A 20,878-nucleotide genomic window follows, 5' to 3' on the forward strand; every position below is an offset into this window, starting at 1 on the left:
TGGTACTGGCTGAAAACTCCAATGTGCACAGCAGAGGTAGAGGTGGTTCAAGCATAGATTTGTTTGAAGTGAGTAGATGGGAAGCCACCTAAGTTTTTTGGTTTGTATGAATCCTTTCCTCCCTGGGAAAAGTGTCAGCTTTTCAGCAGTCTGGGAATATCAATGTTATTGCCTGATTAAACGTCTGAATGTCTTCCTCTCATTCTTGTAAAAGCTGATGCTCCTCAGTCTGGTTTCATTTAACAAATAGATTCTCATCGCTGTTGTTGATATGGTAATAATTTCCTACACATTCTGGGCCACAGTCTACCTTGGATGTGTGCTTACAATGTATGTACTGAATGCCCTTGAATTATTCTCACTGAATTGCTCCACTGCTCAGGCTCTGACGATTCTTTCTTGTTTTTGTTTTTGCTTTTGTGCTTGTTACATAAATGTAGAAAGCTTTCATGTTTCATCTGCCTTTCATGCCAGAAAAAAAGTTGGTCGTTGTCGTTGTACGCTGTGAGGGGATGTTGATGGGTTGGCCCTTCCATGTTCTGCTGTAGTGTCGGATGTCGCTGGTCATGCAGGGTTTCAGATGTTGTTCAGCCTCTCCTTTTGTTTACACAGCATGTCCCAATTTACCTTCAGCCGATACTATGGCACTATTCATATGGGCACATTCTTGTCGATGAAAACATGCAGGTCTTTTTGTCTTGTCTGTCTTTTGTAAGCTTTAAGAAAGGTATGTGTCAGTTAATCAAGAGAATCATTGATAGTCTGACTAGTATCTGTCACATCCCCCTTTCTTAGTACGCATGACAGAGTATTTTGTTGGAAAACTATCTTACATAAAAGTATAATACAACATTAATATTTACATTTACATTATTGCACAGTCCAATACACTGGAAAACAAATTAGAATTTTATTCCTACAGGAAGGGTAGAGTGTAAAAGTCTGCACTGGTTATATTGCTTTTTTGTTGTCAAAGGGGACCAAGTCTTTTGAACCGTTTCAATATGAGAGAGGATATGTGAGTGAACAATCACCTATCCCCAGACTCTGATTGTCAATGGTGTTTGTTGTACCTGCCCCCTGTGTGCTAGTCCAGTCAGTGCTACATGTGTACATGATGAATTTTGACAAATACCATGTGATCTTCATGTTTTAGTCAGTGTTTTTTTTTTTTTTTCATTGGACAGATAACCTCATTTTTACATCATGTTATACAAAGGCATAAATACGTGTGTGCATCAAATTGACTTCTTGTACAGCACCATGTCAGTATGAAGTGGCCCAGTTGTTATTATTGGTGTGGTTATTATTCATATTATTCTTCTTCTATTGTTGTTGTTGTTGTTGTTATTGTTATTGTTATTATTATTATTATTATTATTATTATTATTATTATTATTATTATTATTATTATTATTATTATTATTATTATTATTATTATTATTATTATTATTATTATTACGCCATGTTACAGGGTTGAATCTGTAATGCTGACTCATATTTTCAAAGTATTGGCTCATTTTCTATTTCCATTTTATGTTTATTTGGTGTAAAAGATTAACAAAAACAAAAACAAAAAAACACGTCATCCTGTTACGGGTACATATTGCAAAAGCAGGAACAGATGGTGTGGGGAAAAGTGACCTAGTGAATTGGTCCTCAAGGGGGACAATTAGTTTTGTATGTTTATGGCATACTTTGTGGGATTCAAAGAGAAATCTTGTGACCGTCAAAGTGTGTGTTATCTATTTAGGATTTGCCCGAAAAAGGGGCAGAGAGACTTGTTAGATAAAAGAATAGCCATGCAATAATTTATCAAATCATTCAGGTCTGATGTTGTCAATTGTATGAGAAAAGAGAGACAACGTGGGAGAAATTTCTCGGCAGAAGTAAGAACAGGGGAAAAGGACAATTCTGTGGTGTTCGTTACACAGACACTGATGTGTTCAATTAGATGCTTTAGACGTATTTATGTGATGCATTGAGCCAGAGATAAGATGTGCAGCAAGTATTATCAATGTGATGATATTGGCCAGAGTTGAAAAGGTAGTGTATTAAAGCTAGTCCATTGATGATGCGATTTTTGAAAAATTTTGATTGCGAAAGTGCAGCACAGAGATCCTGTACCTTGGTATGACAATCAGCGTCCAATAATGAATAATGACACATATGCAGTTGTACACTTATTTCAGGCCTGTTTCAGTCCATTTACAAAATGTAAACCATGGATGTGATGTGACTTTGGGCCATCAAGTTTAATATCACTGGAATTAAGGTTATCATATTAATGATAGACCATGTGATGACTGGTTTTGTGGGCAAAGTTGTTCTTTATAGTATTTACAGTGTAGAGAGGTGAAACTGGAAATGATGGCAATTCTACACACTCAAATGTCTTCCAGCCAGTAGCATACAATGTACAATATTATGTGTTTGTTTCATGCATTCAAAATATACTTAATATCGATGCAGTCTAATTATGACTGCTTACTCTAGCATGTAAATATTTCCACCACGTGAAGAGAGTTATATATTTTTTTTTCTTGTATTTTAGACCTGTATGATTATTGTTTGATTACTATTTATTTGGTTGTTGTACATTGTATAGTTAACGAATGTTATGAAATGATATGTAACACCTGTGTAATTGATGTTTACTCACATTGGTAAATAGATATTGCATATTGCTTAATAGTGTTAGCCACATGTACATTGTAATCATGGTCTTAAATTGATAGAGCTGTGATACCCATGTGTGACGTACATGTATAGTTCAATTGCTATTATGTTGTGTCTAGCTTCTCCCCAAATTGCCAGACAAAATATTATTGTCTCAGATTTCAGCATGTGCCTTGTAGTTTCGCATTCGTTGCGAATGCTACACTGTGTGACCCAACTGTATCGTTGCTATTAAGGGTAAAAATGAAGACACTCTTATGTAATTTTTCCTTTGTCAGAACACAGGTGCATCAATGTTTGACTGATTTCTTCAGACCTGGCTATTCTTGTATCAACATAGGAGCACAGTGTAGTAGAGGGATTTTAGAAGGTGTGCTTATTAAAAAAAAGCATAGATATATATTTACTGTGATAATGATATTAAAAAGAGTATAATATTATTATAGAAAAACAATTTTATTGTAAGGATGCATTAACTTGATGCAGCACATGGTAAAGTGAAATTGACAGATGGTAAAAAAAAAAATGAGCAATTGAGTAGATGATAAGAAGCTGTGAATGTCAGATTATTTAAAATTCATCTAATGTTGCTTCTTGTGTGGGACCATGCAAACTACAAAATCACCAGTAGAGTGCACTCCCGTCATTACGAATGCAGTTCTAATGAAAATCTAGTTTCAACAGAGTAAAATTCAGGCCCACAAATTCTCAGATAGATATGTATTTATTATCTTTATTTATTCGGTTATAACAAAAGAAAACTGTCAGTCCCACGGACTTTGTTATAACGGGAGTTAACTGATTATGAATATGATAAAGAAGGTGGGGGGGGGGGGGTGGTGGGAAATAGGGCACGCTATGCATTTAATACATTGGCGAGAAGTTGGGTATGACCCCCCCCCCCCCCCCATATTCAAATGCATTCTGTCACTCAAGATGAGTCTATTTTCATAGATACCAGTACAAGAATTTCAAATATCTTATCCTCTAAGGGGAAGGTAAAACTAGAGGGGACATTCATTTTCTATATTCTTTTTAACCACTGTTGAAGATAAAATGTTGATTGTATTGAGGCACTGTCTACTTCATTCGGAGTACATGCATTAGGATATTGTGTGATTAGTCTTGCTTAGATTAATATGAATCTCATTTTTTGTTGTCATATCATACAGTACCTCCAGTTAATCAGAGGCTGAATAGATTGATAGGGAGGAGTGCATTCACTAACAGGGAAAATGGATGAAGTAATTGGGGAAACAAACTTAATGAAAATAAAAAGAGTGAATGAAGTGAAATCCAGTTGTTGATTTGATTATATCTGTGAAGTTTGAATCGGTCCAAATGGCAGGCTGTCACATGCTGGCCACGCCTCCTTGAGAATGAATGGTGACAAGTCACTCTGGGCAAGCAGCCCCATTTTAGGTGAGCACGTCTCGATGTTAACATGAATATAAATGTGTGAAATGAGATGATGGGTGGATGCAAATAATTAAGTATGTGCAAGAGGATACAGTAGGTTATCTCCTCCATTGATACAGGTGCTGGTGTGCCTGTATCAATGGAGCAGGTGCGAGTTTACCATACATGATACCAGTATCTCTGACATTTGCAAAGATGAAGCTGTGAAATAATTTGTGGTTGAAAATAATGCCAAATGCTTCAAAATGTGAAAATGTGTGTCACTGGATTTGCCATTGGTACTCAATATTCCCAGTAAGCTGTAGTGTTAACAGAATACTGGTAAGTGGACATTTTCGCACAAGTTATTCTTCACGCTTGGCCAAGTAAAAGATGAATTTAGCATTTTTTTTTTTTTAAATTCCACAAAATCAAATTATAAAACATTACCACATTGTCAAACGAGCCAAAAATTTGCTTGCTTTTATATTCATGTTTGTTTCATATCGTGCAAAATGTGTGAAAATGTCCACTTTTACAGTAGATCGTTTTTGAACGATTTAATGGCTTGATTGTTCACAGATGGCTTCTTAATGCCAGCATGAGTTTCCAAAAATTGTTGATGAACTGACCAGATGAAAATATTACTTTGTGGAAGTTCAGTGTGCACGAAGTGTAATAGTGGTTTTGAATGATATAGCAAGTGTAGGTGTATGTGCTGACATAACATAAAACTGAGTATCCCTGGATTCCTAGCTTGTGTAAATTCATTATTCTGACTTTTTCCTTAGATTGACATGTTGCTCTATGAATTCAAAGATATCTGTCTGTTTGTTAAGTTTTTTTTTTTTTTTTTTGTTTGTTTGTTTTTTTTTTTTGCTTTGGGATTTGTTTTTCCACCCAAACATTCCATAGAAAGATGGGGATCCTTCAAAACTGGTGTAAAATATAATGAGCAATAAGCTAGTTTTCTAATATATCAGAGTTACAAATGTTCTGCACTTCCATGGTACCTAATTACCAAATAATCCTCATTTTGAGAATTGCATTTCCACAGTAGAATGCAGATAACATACCTTGGGAAAATTCAGCCTGAAAAAGTTGTTTGGTATTGGGGAAATTGTGTTCATATTCAGACAATTCATTACATCATTAGTGGAATCAATAAAAAGCAAAACAAAACAACAAATGTTTCATTTGATCATCAGTACAATTTGTTATACCAGACATATTGTTATTGCCTTCATACACAATACGTAAATTACTACATGCATGAAATGGGTTTTTAAACACCATTTAATAGCAATCTGCATACATGTTAAGAGTAAACACTGACACTATTAGTAGCAGGTGTATGTGTATTTAAACTGAGTTTTTTGTATGTTATCACCATGTAAGTGTCTGTGTACATGTATCAGATTGGACATATATACAAGCATACACTTTCACCAGTAGTACATGTAGCAGGTGTATTGAAATTGATTTTAATTAGGTACATGCACATACACCAGTACACTGTCACCAGTAGTACCAGGTGTATGTGGATGTTGAGCACCTGTCTACTCTTACCATTAGCGCTAGGTGTACGTGTGTATGCTAATTACATGTAATTGTTTTGTCAACTTCAATCAAGGACACAAACTGCTGATGTTTAGGCTGACAGAAAACTATTATTGTATTGCTTATTGGAAAATAAAATTGGAAAAGAGAAAATTTGATTGGGATAAAGTGAAACAAAGGCAGTGGATGGACTGAAAAAATTGAGATCAGAGGAATATGGTAATAAATCATCAACACAACATCCTGTAAGCATTTCAGTGATTATGATCTTGTGACTGTTTGCTTCTTTGTCTAAAATTTCTCATTTTTCATTAGAAAAAAAAAAATGGACTCAGTGTGATGATTATTTTTATTCTTGTGAAGAAAGGAACTTCTCTCATGTTGGCCACATATGAGAACATGATATTGTCTCATATTTTTGATCAGAATCATGGGAGAAATTTTCCTATGTACAAGAAATATTCTGATGCAACATAAATGTAGGTGGAAAGGATATCACATTCCTGTGGCTGTTGTCACTTAGCTTCCCATAGGATGAACAGTGGACTCCTGTTATAATGAAGTCCTCGGGACCGGCCGTTTTCTTTCGTTATAGCGAAATTCTGTTATAACTGAACAAATAAACAATAAAGAAAATAGAGCCGTTAATTTTGTGACCTGGAGTTTTATTTTGTTATAACTGGAATTTCATTATAACTGTGTTCGTTACAACGGGAGTGCACTGTATTGTTGGTCGACATGCGGACACTACAATTCTTATAGTTTCATAATTTTCTCCCGTGCAATTCAGAGCAATTCTAATATATTTACAATGTATCTGTTGCTGTTGTTTCAAGGAATATTTCACATGAGGTGAATTCTTCTGGCAATCTTTGTCTTGAACAGACTGAACCAAAGATTAAACTCCTGTAGTGTCCTCGAGCCAGACAGACTCTAGTTTCAGCATGTACAATGTACATGTAGTTGTAAAGAGTGGAGTCACAAAGATGTGTTCAGAGGCAGGAAATGATCTAACCCTTTGTGAATGCTAAAATAGTCAGCTGCAGCAAGGCATGGTTACAACTTGGGTGAATGAGATGTACTGTAAAACCAGAACCAGAAATTTTTGTGAATTGGCAACTGGCAGTCAATGTATTGTGTAGACAAAAGCTTTTGCGTTCATTTTACTTCCGCAAATCTTTGCTCCTCACAAAATGCGCATTAGTTATCAGTATATTACTTACAATGTAATGTGCTGTCAATGTGCAGTGAAATGATGACTGATTTGTTTTTTGCTCATTTTCAATCAATGTTATCAAACAGTGTACATGATTCTTGTATTGTCTGAATAAAAATCTGGGAAATTGTTACATGGACACTATGCAATCTTTACACTTGTATTGTTGAATGTGGTATAGCAGTGTGCAATGCCTGATGTGTTTGATGTGTCACTACATTGTGAATAGTACGTTTTGCTGAATGCTCAGCTGAAATACAACGGCATTTACATAATGAATTTCTTTCAGCAATTATTAAATGTGAAAGCCTGTACGATTGTAGGGTGGGATACCCTTAGGGGGACCCATGACCCTTGTAGCATAGAGCTTAATTTGTTAAAACAAAATTGTTTGAGACATAACAGGGAGGGGGGGGGGCATTTCACGAAGTCTTTTGTCAGATATTTTTCTGACATATATGTATTTGCTCTCAGCCAATCATATGCACGGATTTGAGTTTGTCTCAAATACAAGTAATATCTGGCAAAAAGCTTCATGAATTGCCCCCAGTACTTGTTTGTCCTTGTACTGAATGCTGTGCTCAGACCACCTCACTAAAACAGATTCTCATCTGTCTCTTGAAGCATACAATCAACCTTGCCTATGAAAAGTTGAATCTATTTGGACTGAAGAAATAGCTTCGACCTAGAAAAAGTTTGACTTATGATTAAAAGCAATAGAATATAAAGAGAAGAGGGCTTGAAAAGACCATCGACATAGGCTAATTATTCAACTTATGCGAGGTCGACTTAAGCAAGGTTGAGTGTATTTTGATAGAAGGGCAGATGCTCGCATAAACTTGAGACACAGTAACCACTGCACACTTGCCATCCCCCCCCCCCCCCCCCCCCCGCACTGCACACAAATATACACACACATGGACAGAAAGGAAGTTTTACCCCTACAAGATTACCAGAGGATGGGTACTTAACTGCAGTAACATTTCGAGCAAAATGGGAAAGGCTATTTCCTTTTGAAAGCTGCACTCGACAACATAACAAAATTGGATCAGGTCTTAATTTGGAATGCTCTTTCATTGCAGCCATTTTCGTCATGACGATTATAAACGTACTGTAAACCTGGAATATTGCACAGTAGGGGAAATCTTTGCAAATTTTGTGCTGTGTTGAACTAGCACAAAAAAACTTGAGCATGCAAGGTCTTCCGGGAGGTTCTAGAATATGGACAGAAGCATATCCCCATTCTTGCAATAGTATATCTATGAAGTTTTCTGTATTTCACTCAGAAGGAAATATTAATCATGCAAGATTTCCATTTTACAGTAACACATCCTCATCAAAATATTACCCAGCAAACTGTTCAAGAAGGGGCTAAATCCTGATGTATAATCATAAACAGATTTCAGAAGCCTCGTGACAGTGACCAGATTTCAAGATGACCTGTCATCTTTATTTCAGTGAAATATAATTCTTGTATCTACAAATATTTTCATATTTATTAACAGAAGTGTATGGACAAAGTGACAATAAATAAATGTAATCTACAATATCTTACATGATATATAAGTACAATCAATACATGGTGTACATCATTACAAATTTGTGTACATTCACATGCCTGATCTTAGTTTTCATAACTTCTAATCTTACACATTCTGACAGTGTTTACTCAGACTCGGGAACACTTCTCTTGTGTGGGGTGCACTTGGCTGTTACCAGTACCTTATTAAGCTAGTTTTGTCAGCATCCAATAAAACCCATCCAAATGACTCAGATGGAACAGGCATGTAGTATGTGCCACATCATGTATTAACACAATCATGAGTATACAGATTCCCAGTTTCAGAGGGTGTGGAAGACCAAGGAAGACTTGGTCTGAATGTACACGTATCAAGACCAACACAGGAATATGCGGCTTGACCTGCATTCAACCACGAAACAGAATTGCATGGAGAGTGGGTGATAGACACTCTAGCCGCCTGCTGCTCACCCCAGAAACCTGGGACACCCGCAGCAGATGTAAACTAAAATCAGGATCGTGCAAACAAAAGCTTCTTGTAACACTGTGAGCATTACCTACTTTAAGAGGAAAAAAATAGCTTGCATGAAGAGCATGAGCACTTGTGATATTAATTAGAGCGAGAGGGTGTGGTAATCTCTATGTACAGTACATGTATTCAACACTTTAATAAAGAGAACATCTGTTCCATACCTGGCAACCTTTAAGTTCAGTAAATAGAGATAACCGGCAGAAAATGTGCAACAATAGGAATCTTCACCCATCTCCCATACATCACTATTAGCAGGTGTTGAAAACAATAGGCACACAAGGTTGAATATTTAGCTTTTTCTTTCCTAAGAAAAAGGAAATTTCCTCTTAAGGGGGAACTGTTGGCAGGTATGCTATTCTGATCAATGATTACTGAATACCAGTTAGTGTCTGGTTGAAGAAATAAATACACTAGAGAGGACTGGAGAAGTGGGAGATATATCTAGGAAAGTATTCAGGCATTTGTGGCCTTCTTGGGATGGCAGGCCTCTTTGGTTTGGAGGCCAGATGTGAAACTGCATCATTTTCATATCACAGTCTGCTTTGTTTGACAAATTTTCAAAGCTCAACTACCAATGCCCATCAAAATTGAACAAACTAGTGTCCATGATGCGTTGAATTTATATCTTTCCTGCTCAGGGTCGCTTGGTCTGGTTCGCTTGAAAAACACACAAGCAGACAAAACAAAAAACTCCCAAACTGAAGACAGTCAACAGAAAATGTATATCTATCCTGTGGCCGCTTCTTCAAACAGCTCCTCTAGAAGATCAACACTACAAGATATGTGTGCAAATAGCTGAACAAAGCTATGCCATTAAAGGGAACGCAAACCCAAAGAACAATGTGGATTGAGTGAAAGCAGTAACATTAGTAGAACACATCAGTGAAAGTTTGATGAAAATCGGGCAATCGATGCAAAAGTTATGAATTTTTAAAGTTTTGGTGTTGGCACTGTTGGGTAAGGAGACTATTACAGGTTATGATGTATGAGTGGACTACAATATAAAGAAAATATAAAGGGAATTCAATAAAAAATGATTTTTCATGAAAATTACACATTCCATCAACTTGATACTGACACATATTAGGGGTAGCACTTATTCTCCCTGCTTTCTGAAAGCGGTTAGTCAAGTACTCTTTCATTTTGCTAGAAAAGTGAATTTTTGTGGAATTCCTTTTAAATTTTCTTTATATTGTTGTCCACTCATACGTCATAACCTCTAGTAGTCTCCTCATCCAGCGGTTCCAACACCAAAACTTCAAAAATTCATAACTTTTGCATCGATTGTCCAATTTTCCTCAAACTTTCACTGATGTGTTCTACTAATGTTAATGCTTTTACTCAATCCACATTGCTCTTTGGGTTTGCGTTCCCCTTAACAAGGATTGCTGGAGATGTTCGTTACATGGGACAGGATTCCAATGTGAGTTCCACTTACTACATTCTTTAGAATACTGAGAGGGCAATGCTACAGATTTCTTAGAAGGCATAATATTGTCAGATGCAGTACCCATTATCACAAATGGAAAATCTACTAATAAGACATTAAGCTTCTCTCCATTTTATTCTCCTTTTTTCATGTTTTTCTTTTCTGTAGCATGCTTTGTTTGTCGGGCCAAGGCAATGACAGATAATCATCAGCCAGGAAAGTAGATATTGCAATGTTACTATTGAAAAAAACACTCGATGAAATCCAGCGGTTGAAAGACAGTCTTGAACGTTCTGAACATTTCAACTACGTGAACCTTTCCATGTCAACCAGTTCTGTGATAATAAATACCAAAGTATACAATATTGCCTTACTCCTGGTTAACTGGCCTATAAATATAGCAAAAAGAATTCTGACTATTAACTCCATGAAAGGGGGAAAGGCATCATCTCAAAACTTTGCTGAGAATATTTTGGCGATGCGCTTGGCCTCCTCGGCCGTGGGTTGCTTGAAGGAAAGCGGAGTTGACCGTGATGCTGGCTGCCTCCTGGTACCTCCTTGGGTCAGACGCTGGGCCATCTCTTGGGCCGCCTCAAACTTCTCTCGCTCCCTGGCAGTCAGCTCCTGGTTTTTTACATGTAGGAAGAGTACAATGGAAGGACAAAACAAGGAAATTACTCGTCCACTGAAGAAAACAAGTCTTGAACTTCACTACTGAACATTCACGAAAAAGATAATTTGTTGCCAATGTGGGAAGTCATCCTTAGTGGGCACATATCACAACAATATTACATGACCACCCATGAAATATATCAGCCGTTAGCCACTACAAAGGTACAATGTACACTACCTCATCCCTAAGACAATGTCTCTGCAATTCACTGCACTAATGTGGACAGAGTCACTGTCTCTGATTTCAATGAGCAATTAAATGTGTTGAAATGAATGGTAATGCTTGTTTCTCATTACCCTGTTGAGGATGGGCTGATTTTGCTACAACATACATTTCCTACAGACACCTCCCCATGAATACTCAGCTCTAATCTCAAATTGGTTGATACTTGTGTATTCAACAACTCAAAAAAAAAATGTCATAAAGTCCCAATTCGCACAATATCAAACTTGCAAAACATCATTATACAGTATCAATAACCTGAAAATTATGGAAACAAGTGGTTTCTTGTCCCAGGATACATCAAGATTGAGACCTACTCGACGCGAGTCCGTCCCCGATGGTACAGAGATGTTGCTGTACAGCGCCCTCATTGACGCCTCCAGATCAGACGGTGGAAGGAAGAAGTCTGGCAATCTATCACTGACAGATGTAGTAGGTCTGGGTCACTTGAGTCAAGGTATAAACTATGGATTAATTGCTAGTCATAAGACCTTTCATAGTGAAGTACCCATATCTATACTGATCTTTATGTAGGACCAACTTTGATTCAAGGGCAGTCAAGCTCCTTATTGTGCAATTGACATACAGCACATGCAGAAAGTATATTAATTTCTTTTTCTTTGATTTTTACTTTGGCATCACCACTATCAAAACTATCATCACCCTTTAACATATGTTTCACCTGAATAACTACTTGCCTAACTTCCATTGAACAAATTGAAACATACATGTGGACAGTGACCTTATCTGAAAATCAAAATATTTCTGCACATCAAAGAGACATATCTCATTACAAATTTAATTATCTCAGCGTTAGTGTGTCTGTACCATCTACTCCTCAAGTCAAAGGATACATGTTTCGCCTTGCAGCTGTTGCTGCTGTGGCTCTCTCTGCCTCCTCTAGCTCAATCTGTCTGCGCTGGAGTTCAGCCTCCCTCGCATCCAGCGTCAAGACGATGCCATCATCCACTGGGACCTCGTCTGCCATGGCACGTCCCTCTCTTCTGTCAACACCATCATCCCTGATACCACCGGATGATGTCCTCATATCGCTTGGCTGCATTGTTACCGTGACATCGGAGACACTCACCGGCTTTGAGGCTTCAGTGCCACTTGCGGTATTCTCTCTCTGCAAGTCCTTTCTCACATCCATTGAATCTTTCATTTTTGGTCTGGTTGCCATGTCGACTGTTCCCAAAGAGCCATCCGGGCTGGCATCTGAAGACACTTGTCCAGCAACATCACTGATACCAGGAGAAACATCTCCCTCATGACTGGCTTCGGTCGAATGATCATCACCAACGGCACTTGGCCTCTTGGGGATCTCTGTCTCATCATGCCCCAGATACCTCCTGGCAGTGTCATCTTCCTCACCTTTGGATTGTGATGCCGGTGGACCTCTGGAACCATAGCTCTTCTGGTCATCTCCAATTTCAGGGACTGCATCCTTATGTGTCGCACCAAGGCTACCATCTGAATGATGAGTCCTAAATGCATCATATGGTCCAGCTGAGGATTTGCTGGAGTGGCCAACAGCTCTGATTTCCTCTTCGCTGCCACGCCTCACTCGTCCTTGTCGATGGAGTGTGCTGTCAGGGTAGCTCAGGAGATCCTGGAGATCGGAGGAAGGAGCAGAGGCAGAATCGTGGCTGGGGGCGTTGGAGGAGACCCACTCCGACGAGGAGGGGGGACTGATGACATCGGGGCTGATGCCTGCCAGGAAAGCTGCTGATGAGATGTCATTCAGTGGTCTCACAGGAATAACATCCTCCTCATGCTCCTCCTCCTCCTCATCCCATGCATCATCCTCTTCTTCATCCATCCTGTTGCCATAGTGATGGCCATGGCTAGTCATTTCTTCATGCAATTCATAATCTCCATCACCAATACTATGAGGGCCCCTTTCCACCGCAAGTCTACCATGACTCTCACCCTCTCTGCCCGTGTCAACATATCGCTCAAAGTTCTGATCTTCGTCTCTGTCAAGGTCATGGGAGTGATCTGTTGCCTCACTGTCAGTCTGATTTTTGTGTTGCAGAGTTGTTTTACTTTCCCCTGTGTCCTCATTGTTGGCATTTCCATCTGACAATCCTCTTTGTGCATCATCGACCTCACTTCCATGGTGATGTGAGACCCCTCTCTCTGATGTTGGTGGTAGAGATGAACTGCTTCCTCCTGACAACTTGCTCTTCAGGTGTTGGTGAAGGGACTCTAGTTCTTGCATGTTTCTCCTGGAAAGATGTAATCAGTAAGAAATATGTGATAAAGTTCAAATGCATGAAATGTTACTCTGCTGTTGGTAGCACACACAAGATTGTATACTGCCTGCATTCAGCTGATTTATGTCTGTTTTTCCCATCCTGTTTTTATGTGAATTAAGAAATACTAGAAATTTGATTTGGTTACGGTATTTCACAGGAAGAAGGAACAGCAATAAAAATGTCACATTGAACGAAATAATACATTCGGCATCAATTTCTAAACGAGATTTTTAAGCCTACACAGGCAGGATTGCGATAAAAAAAAGATAAATAAATAAACTAAACTTTTGTTGGAGAAAATCTCTTGTAGAAATGGCACTACCTTGGTGCTAATCAGATCAATTAACAGATATCACCATCATCAAGTCAGTGTGAGGAGTGAGAGACAAGAAAAAAAAATTGAATCAAGCTTGAATGCACTTCTATTCCTATCAGAACCTTAGTGTATGACTGCAATTATGATCTTCAATCAGCATTTGGTACATATCTCTGATGAGAGTACCGTGTAGTCCCACCTGAAGTTATTCATGAGGTACGAAGTGGATGGCCCTCTGTCCAGAACAGATGAACCTTGCTCTTCATGGTGCTGGTTGGTTGGTGCAGAGTCTGCCGGAGGTTCAGGAGGCGCCTCGTTGGATGTCTCAATGCCAGCATCTCTCTCCATCTTGTGCAGGCCTTACACATTGAACGAGAGAGGAAAAGGATGGAAAACATTCAAGGTATGCTCATAGATTTGTTAAGAAATGGAACTGGCCAGAAAAAGAGATCTGGAATACCTGGGATGGGATGATATTTCAAACAACATACACCATTATAAGAAAAAATACAATGGCAATTGTTTTAGATTTTTTTCAGGGTTGACATAGAAGGCTTCATACCAATGCGCTTATATGAGGAATTCTTTAACTTTAATATGCTTATATCAGACTGGCAAACTTTGGGTGAATTGATTTATTCCCCGGCACAAGTTTTTACAGTTGTGATTTGACTTCTCTGATTATCTAACACTTTCTGCAACTCCGGAACATTTGCTATGACAGGCCTACTTTGGTTTGCATGCAATCATCCAAATTCGACCACACACCATATAGTACAGAACACTTCTTTGATGAGATTTTATTAATGAGGTTTAATTCATTTCATCGTGTTTTTGCTCTATAAAAGTTCCCAAGGCAACAGTAGAGCTATCAACGCTGAATTGACAACGGTTTGAAAATTGGTATTTAGCAATCTCTCTGATTTCTACATAGCACTACACAGGGTAGGAAAAGAACATAGTATCATTGAGGAGCTATAGATACTAAAGCCCCTGACCTAAGAACAAGACTCACTCTTGATCCTGTCCTGTAGCTTCCTGTGGTACTCTCTAACCCCTGCCAGGTGCTGCTGAAAGTGCTCCAGACTCCTCGCAGCAGGGTGTCTGGATGGAAGACTATCGGTCTGGCTGGATGGGTGGGGCGAGGAGAGGAGGAGGTGGGGAGGGGGGAGGGGCACTCGGCTGAACAGGTGGGAAGTGTTGGGGGATCCCTGAGGAAAAACAAACAGAACACCTAGTGCATTATCACAATTTTCTGTATTGTCCTTTCTGTATTTCATCAATATTTTTATTATCATTTATTTATTTATTAATCAATTTATTTATTTTAAATACAGCATACCGGTACTCTCTTTCTGAACCAGGTAATGGAATTAAAAAAGCTCTCACTCTGAGGAGTGCCTACTGTCACTTTAACAATATACTTCAGTCAGCATCCACATTTACAGAAGTCACTCTTTTTCATCAGTTGTCTTAAAGATCTGGATACATTCACTTCACTACTACACATGTTTTTGTTGGCAGTGGGTAAACACTGCATTCTGGCATTGAATTTGAGATGGAAGTTTTTGGAGGCACAGGACAAATTTTGTCACAAGGAAAATGAAAAGGAGATTGATTACATGAAAAGCACCACCAATGAATTATGATTTATTCATTCCATTTCATTCATTTCTTTTTATTTCCACATCTCATAAAATGCATGGACAAGGAATATAGGAACTATGGAACATACGAACAATATAGGAAAAATGACAATTAATTTTGACAAGGGGCAAAACACAACATAAAACATTTTTTTTTTTTTTTTTTATTGAACTACATTCCTTTATGATCTATATCAACAGCCTTTCATGCTGTGTGACATACAAGACCACTGGATCTTAACAGTTGCACACTGCTTGTATCATCAATTCTAGAATAAGATGGAGAAACCTGAAAATTAAAAGCAGCAAGTATTGTTATATGTAGTCACATTCATCTAATCCTTAGACTCAGACACACATTGCAAACATCACAGATATATGTTTGCTTCCTAAATGGGCTGTTTATCCTTAATGCAATTCTGAAGTGCCGATTTATTCAAATACATGCGGTAAATGGTCATGAGTACCATGGTACAAGATTTTGCACAAAATGTAAGATAGAGGCACTCTATATTGTACAGTACTTCACCCATTCTCTATCAGATTCTAACATTCTAAACTTAACAAATTATATTTCAGATGTTGAAAACCGATGTCTTATTGTCATCTTGGTCAAACAACAGTAATTCATATGTTTGCATGTTTGAAATATTTCTACATCCATTTGTAAAAGATGTGTTTGTTTTCTGACTTCATGTTTCATTTTGTAATGTATTTGGCCTTCATAAGATTTGTGTGCATACTGTGCATTTTCTGGGAGGTTTTAATCATGATGTGTATCTACTGGAGTAGAAAAAAAAAAATGCTGCAATTCAATGGTTCATCACAATAACTTGTATTCAAATATTTTCTTACCCCAATTTGCATACCCATTCAAAATTATGTCTTTGATAGAAGTCTGGTAAGTGAACATAGATGTAGTCTGAATTTGAAGCCAATGCTTGCAACATCACTTATATGTAACATAAGTGTCCAATCATTATTATTCATGCACTGTAATACATTGGTATTGTATACAGCAAGTAGATGGAGCCCTAGATCTTTACATTCTGAAAGAATCAGTAATCGACTAGTCTATTCAAAGTTTGTTTTGTGTGTGTGTCTTATACATTCTACTCTATGTCCTAAAAAAAATACAACAGGACCCTCTGCAACAATAGCTGTAAAAATAGTGAGTCGATCCAAACACAATTTCAGGGTATGAAACTATAACTTATTACCCACATCTTACAGAAAACCCCATCTGATTTGCTTCAGTGGTCAAAGAGAAATGAGGATCTTTGTAAAGCATGTCAGGGTTCCCTTCCCTCCAAGTTTTGTCCATTGTGTTCACACACTATGCAGTTCCAAGAGCATCCAAGAGCTAAAATTGGAAGAAACAGACCCCTGACATGCTTTGCAACAATCCACATTTCTCTGTGACCATTGGACCAAATTGAATGGGGTTTTCTGGGAAATATAGCTGAGATGTTATATCTTAAGGCCCTGAAATAGCATTCAGACATTTTAATCTTTTATTGGAAGTTATCAATGTAAAAGTCTGATTGTATTTTTTTTTTTTTTTTTTTTGGGGGGGGGACATACTGTATAACATTTACATTTAAACCCCAACAAAAAAAAAAATACAAAAAATTGGAGTGATAAATATTTTGCAGAGGGCATGTCTCAAGAATATTCTACAAATAGGCCCTATAGCAAACATGATACTCAGGGTATTGGTACACTTGAACTTCATCAAGGTCAGCCATGGAGGGGGCTATGCAGTCCATTAAGTTTTTTGAAGTTGTTTTCATTTCTGCAAAAACATGCATAATTGTAATGTTTCGTCTTCAAATGTAAACAGCCACACATTAAAAACAGAAAGAAAGAAAGAAAGTAAGCTGACAGTTTCTTCTTCCGGGTTATTCTGTATTAAGATTAACCCTATAAAGCCAAAGCTATACTGACTCTTCTCAGGCCAAGGGGCCTTTTTGCCCTCCTATATAACTTTTTTATTTTTTAATTTGCAATCATTGTCATATTTGGCACATGGGTGGAGGAACTCAAAGTCTACATGACTGTACATTTGAACTTCATCAAGGTCACCCATGGATGGCGCTTTTTAACAAAGTATAAAGAAATGCATTGGAAATATGCTGAAAACATGATTTCTATCCTGTATGATTTCTTTATTCCCAGTATATATGTCCTATCATAGACCAATCATGTTCATATTTGCCACAAACCAAAAGCAAGTCAAACTTCATTAATCATTCTGGCTGAAATTTCTCAAGGTCACCACATGGGGGCGCTACTCATTACGACATAAGAAAATATGTGACCCGCTACAACAAAATGGTCCTAAAGTCGCGCACAGTCGAAGCCGTGAAAATCGAGTTTGAAGTTAGAGCATCAAAATTGGTCAAAACTTACGATTTTCTGAGTTTGACATATTATTAGAGTCTGACATGTCTTCTATCATCTGTCGAAATTTTGAAGCAAAATGACGAAAGGAAAGACCAAAAAATAGCGTTTTTCTGGGCCATGTTTTTTGGCGTTTCAACGAAGCAGAAACTGGTTCGAACATTGCATTGAGCGCCACACATAGGCTCCGCCCCTAACAACGACCAGAGTGATCTCATTGGTCAGTTTGCTGCTTGCCGCTAACCGAAGCGTGAAGCTCGCACACTGCCCAGTCGACTGGTGCGTGCGGGCGGGTTGTGCTATGCCTAGCCGCTTCTCCTGACATCCTGGTCACTGATTGGTCGGTGAGGAGACCGCCGACGCTGTGTTTGAATGAGCATTTCGGGGGTTGCTAGGGCTTAACTTCTATTGTCCGGAGGTGAATACTGACTTGCGTGTCTCTTGATTGTGATTGCGTCGCAAGGAGAACTTTTAGGGCGCTTTTTTCGAAACAGTGATTTCCCAGACGTCTTGACATGCTCTCTTTTGAACATCGATATCTCCGCAGCCGATTATTTTTATAAGACGTGTTATATATCAATTTAAAGCAGAAAGAATAGGGAATTGTGTCATGCAATTTTCAAATAATCGACCTCGCCCGACTTTAGGATCATTTTGTTGTAGCGGGTCACATATATTGAGACATGTGATATATCATTGTGGATAGTAGTTATCACATTTCATATTTCCATAATATTGGAATTTTGAATTTGCACACATGCTAAACAGGTTATACTTCAAGCATTACTTGTGTATTTAATATGCCACAAAATTAAAGGCTAATCTTTAGAAAATACTGTTTTCTCAATTATCTCTATTATATCTATTGCTTGATGCCTAAGGAAATAATAAGGAAAAACATTTCAGGGCAATTCACAATCATAATTACTGTACACTTCACTTCTTCTGCACATTACAGCCAAGAAACGCCGATTTCATCCACTCTTATATCATTAATTGAAATTGAAACAGAAAAAAAGATGCAAATCTGACTAACATGGTCGTCAGTTTACAGTTGCCATGGGAACAAGCAATATCAAACATAGCTAAATTATGTATATCAAAATGTTTGCAATCAGATTTCAGGAAAAGTCACCAAATTTGGTTGAAATTGGAGTAAGGGAGAAGGAGTAACAAATTAAAATATTGTAGGGGGCAAAATGTGCCCCCCTTGGGCTATATAGGTTCATCGTTCATTTTAATTCACTTGACACTCAGTGACAATCATCCCATTCCAGTGTGAAGTTTGGGGGCATTCACCCAAAAGTACCAAAGAAATATCTCAATAAAAACTCCATGAAAAAAGAAAAAGCTAAAAAAAAAAAATTAGGGGGCATTCAACCAAAACTGTCATAGAAATGAATCAACAACAGCCTTCTCAAAAAAAAAGGAAAAAAAAAACAGACACAAAAAAGTTCTACCGAAAAAAGAACATAAAAATAGTTTGGGGGGAATTCAGCTCTGACAAAAAGGATTAGAGTTGAGAGAGAGAGAGAGAGAGAGAGAATACACACACACACACACACACACACACACACACACACACACATATATATATATATATATATGTGACTACTCCAACAAAAGTCGGGAGAGGTCAATTTTCTGAAAATGACACATTTTTCATGTACCGAACCTATTCCTACTCGAACACAAGAGGGCAGTAATAATATTGACTCATTCGGTACGGTTCGATGCGGAAGTGCGGAACCCTGCCTATCATCCCTCAACGCTGCACCGAACCAATTCGTGTGTTGAAAGCTTCACATTTTGTCCATTTGGTGTGCAAATTTGTGTGAAATTTTGGACATTTGGGACTTTTGTGATTTATCGTCTGCCTTTGTCATGGCTCAGAAGGCTCTTTTTGTGTCTGTGCTTGTATTCATTCTCTTCACAATATGTATCTGTATGGCCGTTGGATCAACGCAATGCATTCAAGTTGTGAACCCCGACAATGTCTCCAAGGCAGAAATCTGTGCTTCACAGCAGATCACATACGTTGGACGCAACATTTCCTCACAAATAACAATTATGAATTTGAAAAACAATGAAGACCCAGACGGCATTCCCCCAAGTGCGATTGCACTTGAGAACCATGGAGTTCCTATAACAAAGGGAACTGAGGTACTCTCACACGGATGGTATGTCAGTCTGACATACCAAAAGAACGCAATACTTGTCAACATTGACATAGTCAATGCTACGCTAAATGATGAGATTGAGCTGGAGATTGTCATTATGAAAGCAGGACCAAAACTGAGGGTGCCACTTGGCTACCTGTTCCGCGTTATCACCTGCACCACTTGTGGAACGACTGTTGCTCCTACCAGGGAGGTGAGAACCTCTGCTCCTACAGAACCAGACAATGGGGGTTCCAGTCCAGGAAACTGCACTTTATGGATAATTTTATTTTCACTGGCATTGAGTGGCTGTGCAGTTCTGGCCATATATATCATGTATATGCTTTAATCATTACAAACGAAAAACAGAAAAGCACTCTAAGAACGCAGACCTCCGCCACGGTAGCTAATTTCCACCAATGATCTTGTTCTTCCATAGAGATCAGCGATTTCAACCGATAAGTACAGTATGAATGCTGAAAATCGCTGATTTCGCAATAAAGAAGCCTTTTCTTACAGTACGTCATTACTTCCACCTGTGCATAGCCCCATTTTCTACACACTGTCCATGAACATCTAACTCTCTCTGTTGCTTCTCAATCTCCAAAGGAGATGGATGCATAATATATCATCGCTCTCCTCCCACACATTACAAAGGAGATCTATGCAATTGTCCAGTGTCAACTCCATTCTGTGTTGAGGTTGTGTTGTTATTATAACTTTATCAATTAATGTGTATTATACTACATCGGCAATGTCCACTGCTCCACCAATGCCGTACCTTTGGAGCAAATTCAGGAGAGGATTTATTCATATTTTGCACACCTGAACTCTCGTGTCACTTTCATTCATCAACCCCGCCAGT

General features: G+C 38.2%; 1 protein-coding gene across 1 annotated transcript in view; it reads right to left on the reverse strand.

The window, feature by feature from the left end:
- Window positions 1-10,313: 10,313 nt before the first annotated feature.
- The window catches only part of LOC140235392 (C2 domain-containing protein 3-like), a 55,640-nt gene continuing 45,075 nt past the window's right edge, over window positions 10,314-20,878 (reverse strand). The window contains 5 exon segments of the mRNA XM_072315419.1: window positions 10,314-10,957; window positions 11,546-11,666; window positions 12,083-13,459; window positions 14,005-14,164; window positions 14,821-15,016. Coding sequence (XP_072171520.1) covers window positions 10,784-10,957; window positions 11,546-11,666; window positions 12,083-13,459; window positions 14,005-14,164; window positions 14,821-15,016 — 2,028 coding nt within the window. The 3' untranslated portion in view covers window positions 10,314-10,783.

Source organism: Diadema setosum, chromosome 11 (assembly GCF_964275005.1).
Source record: "Diadema setosum chromosome 11, eeDiaSeto1, whole genome shotgun sequence".
NCBI lineage: Eukaryota > Metazoa > Echinodermata > Echinoidea > Diadematoida > Diadematidae > Diadema > Diadema setosum.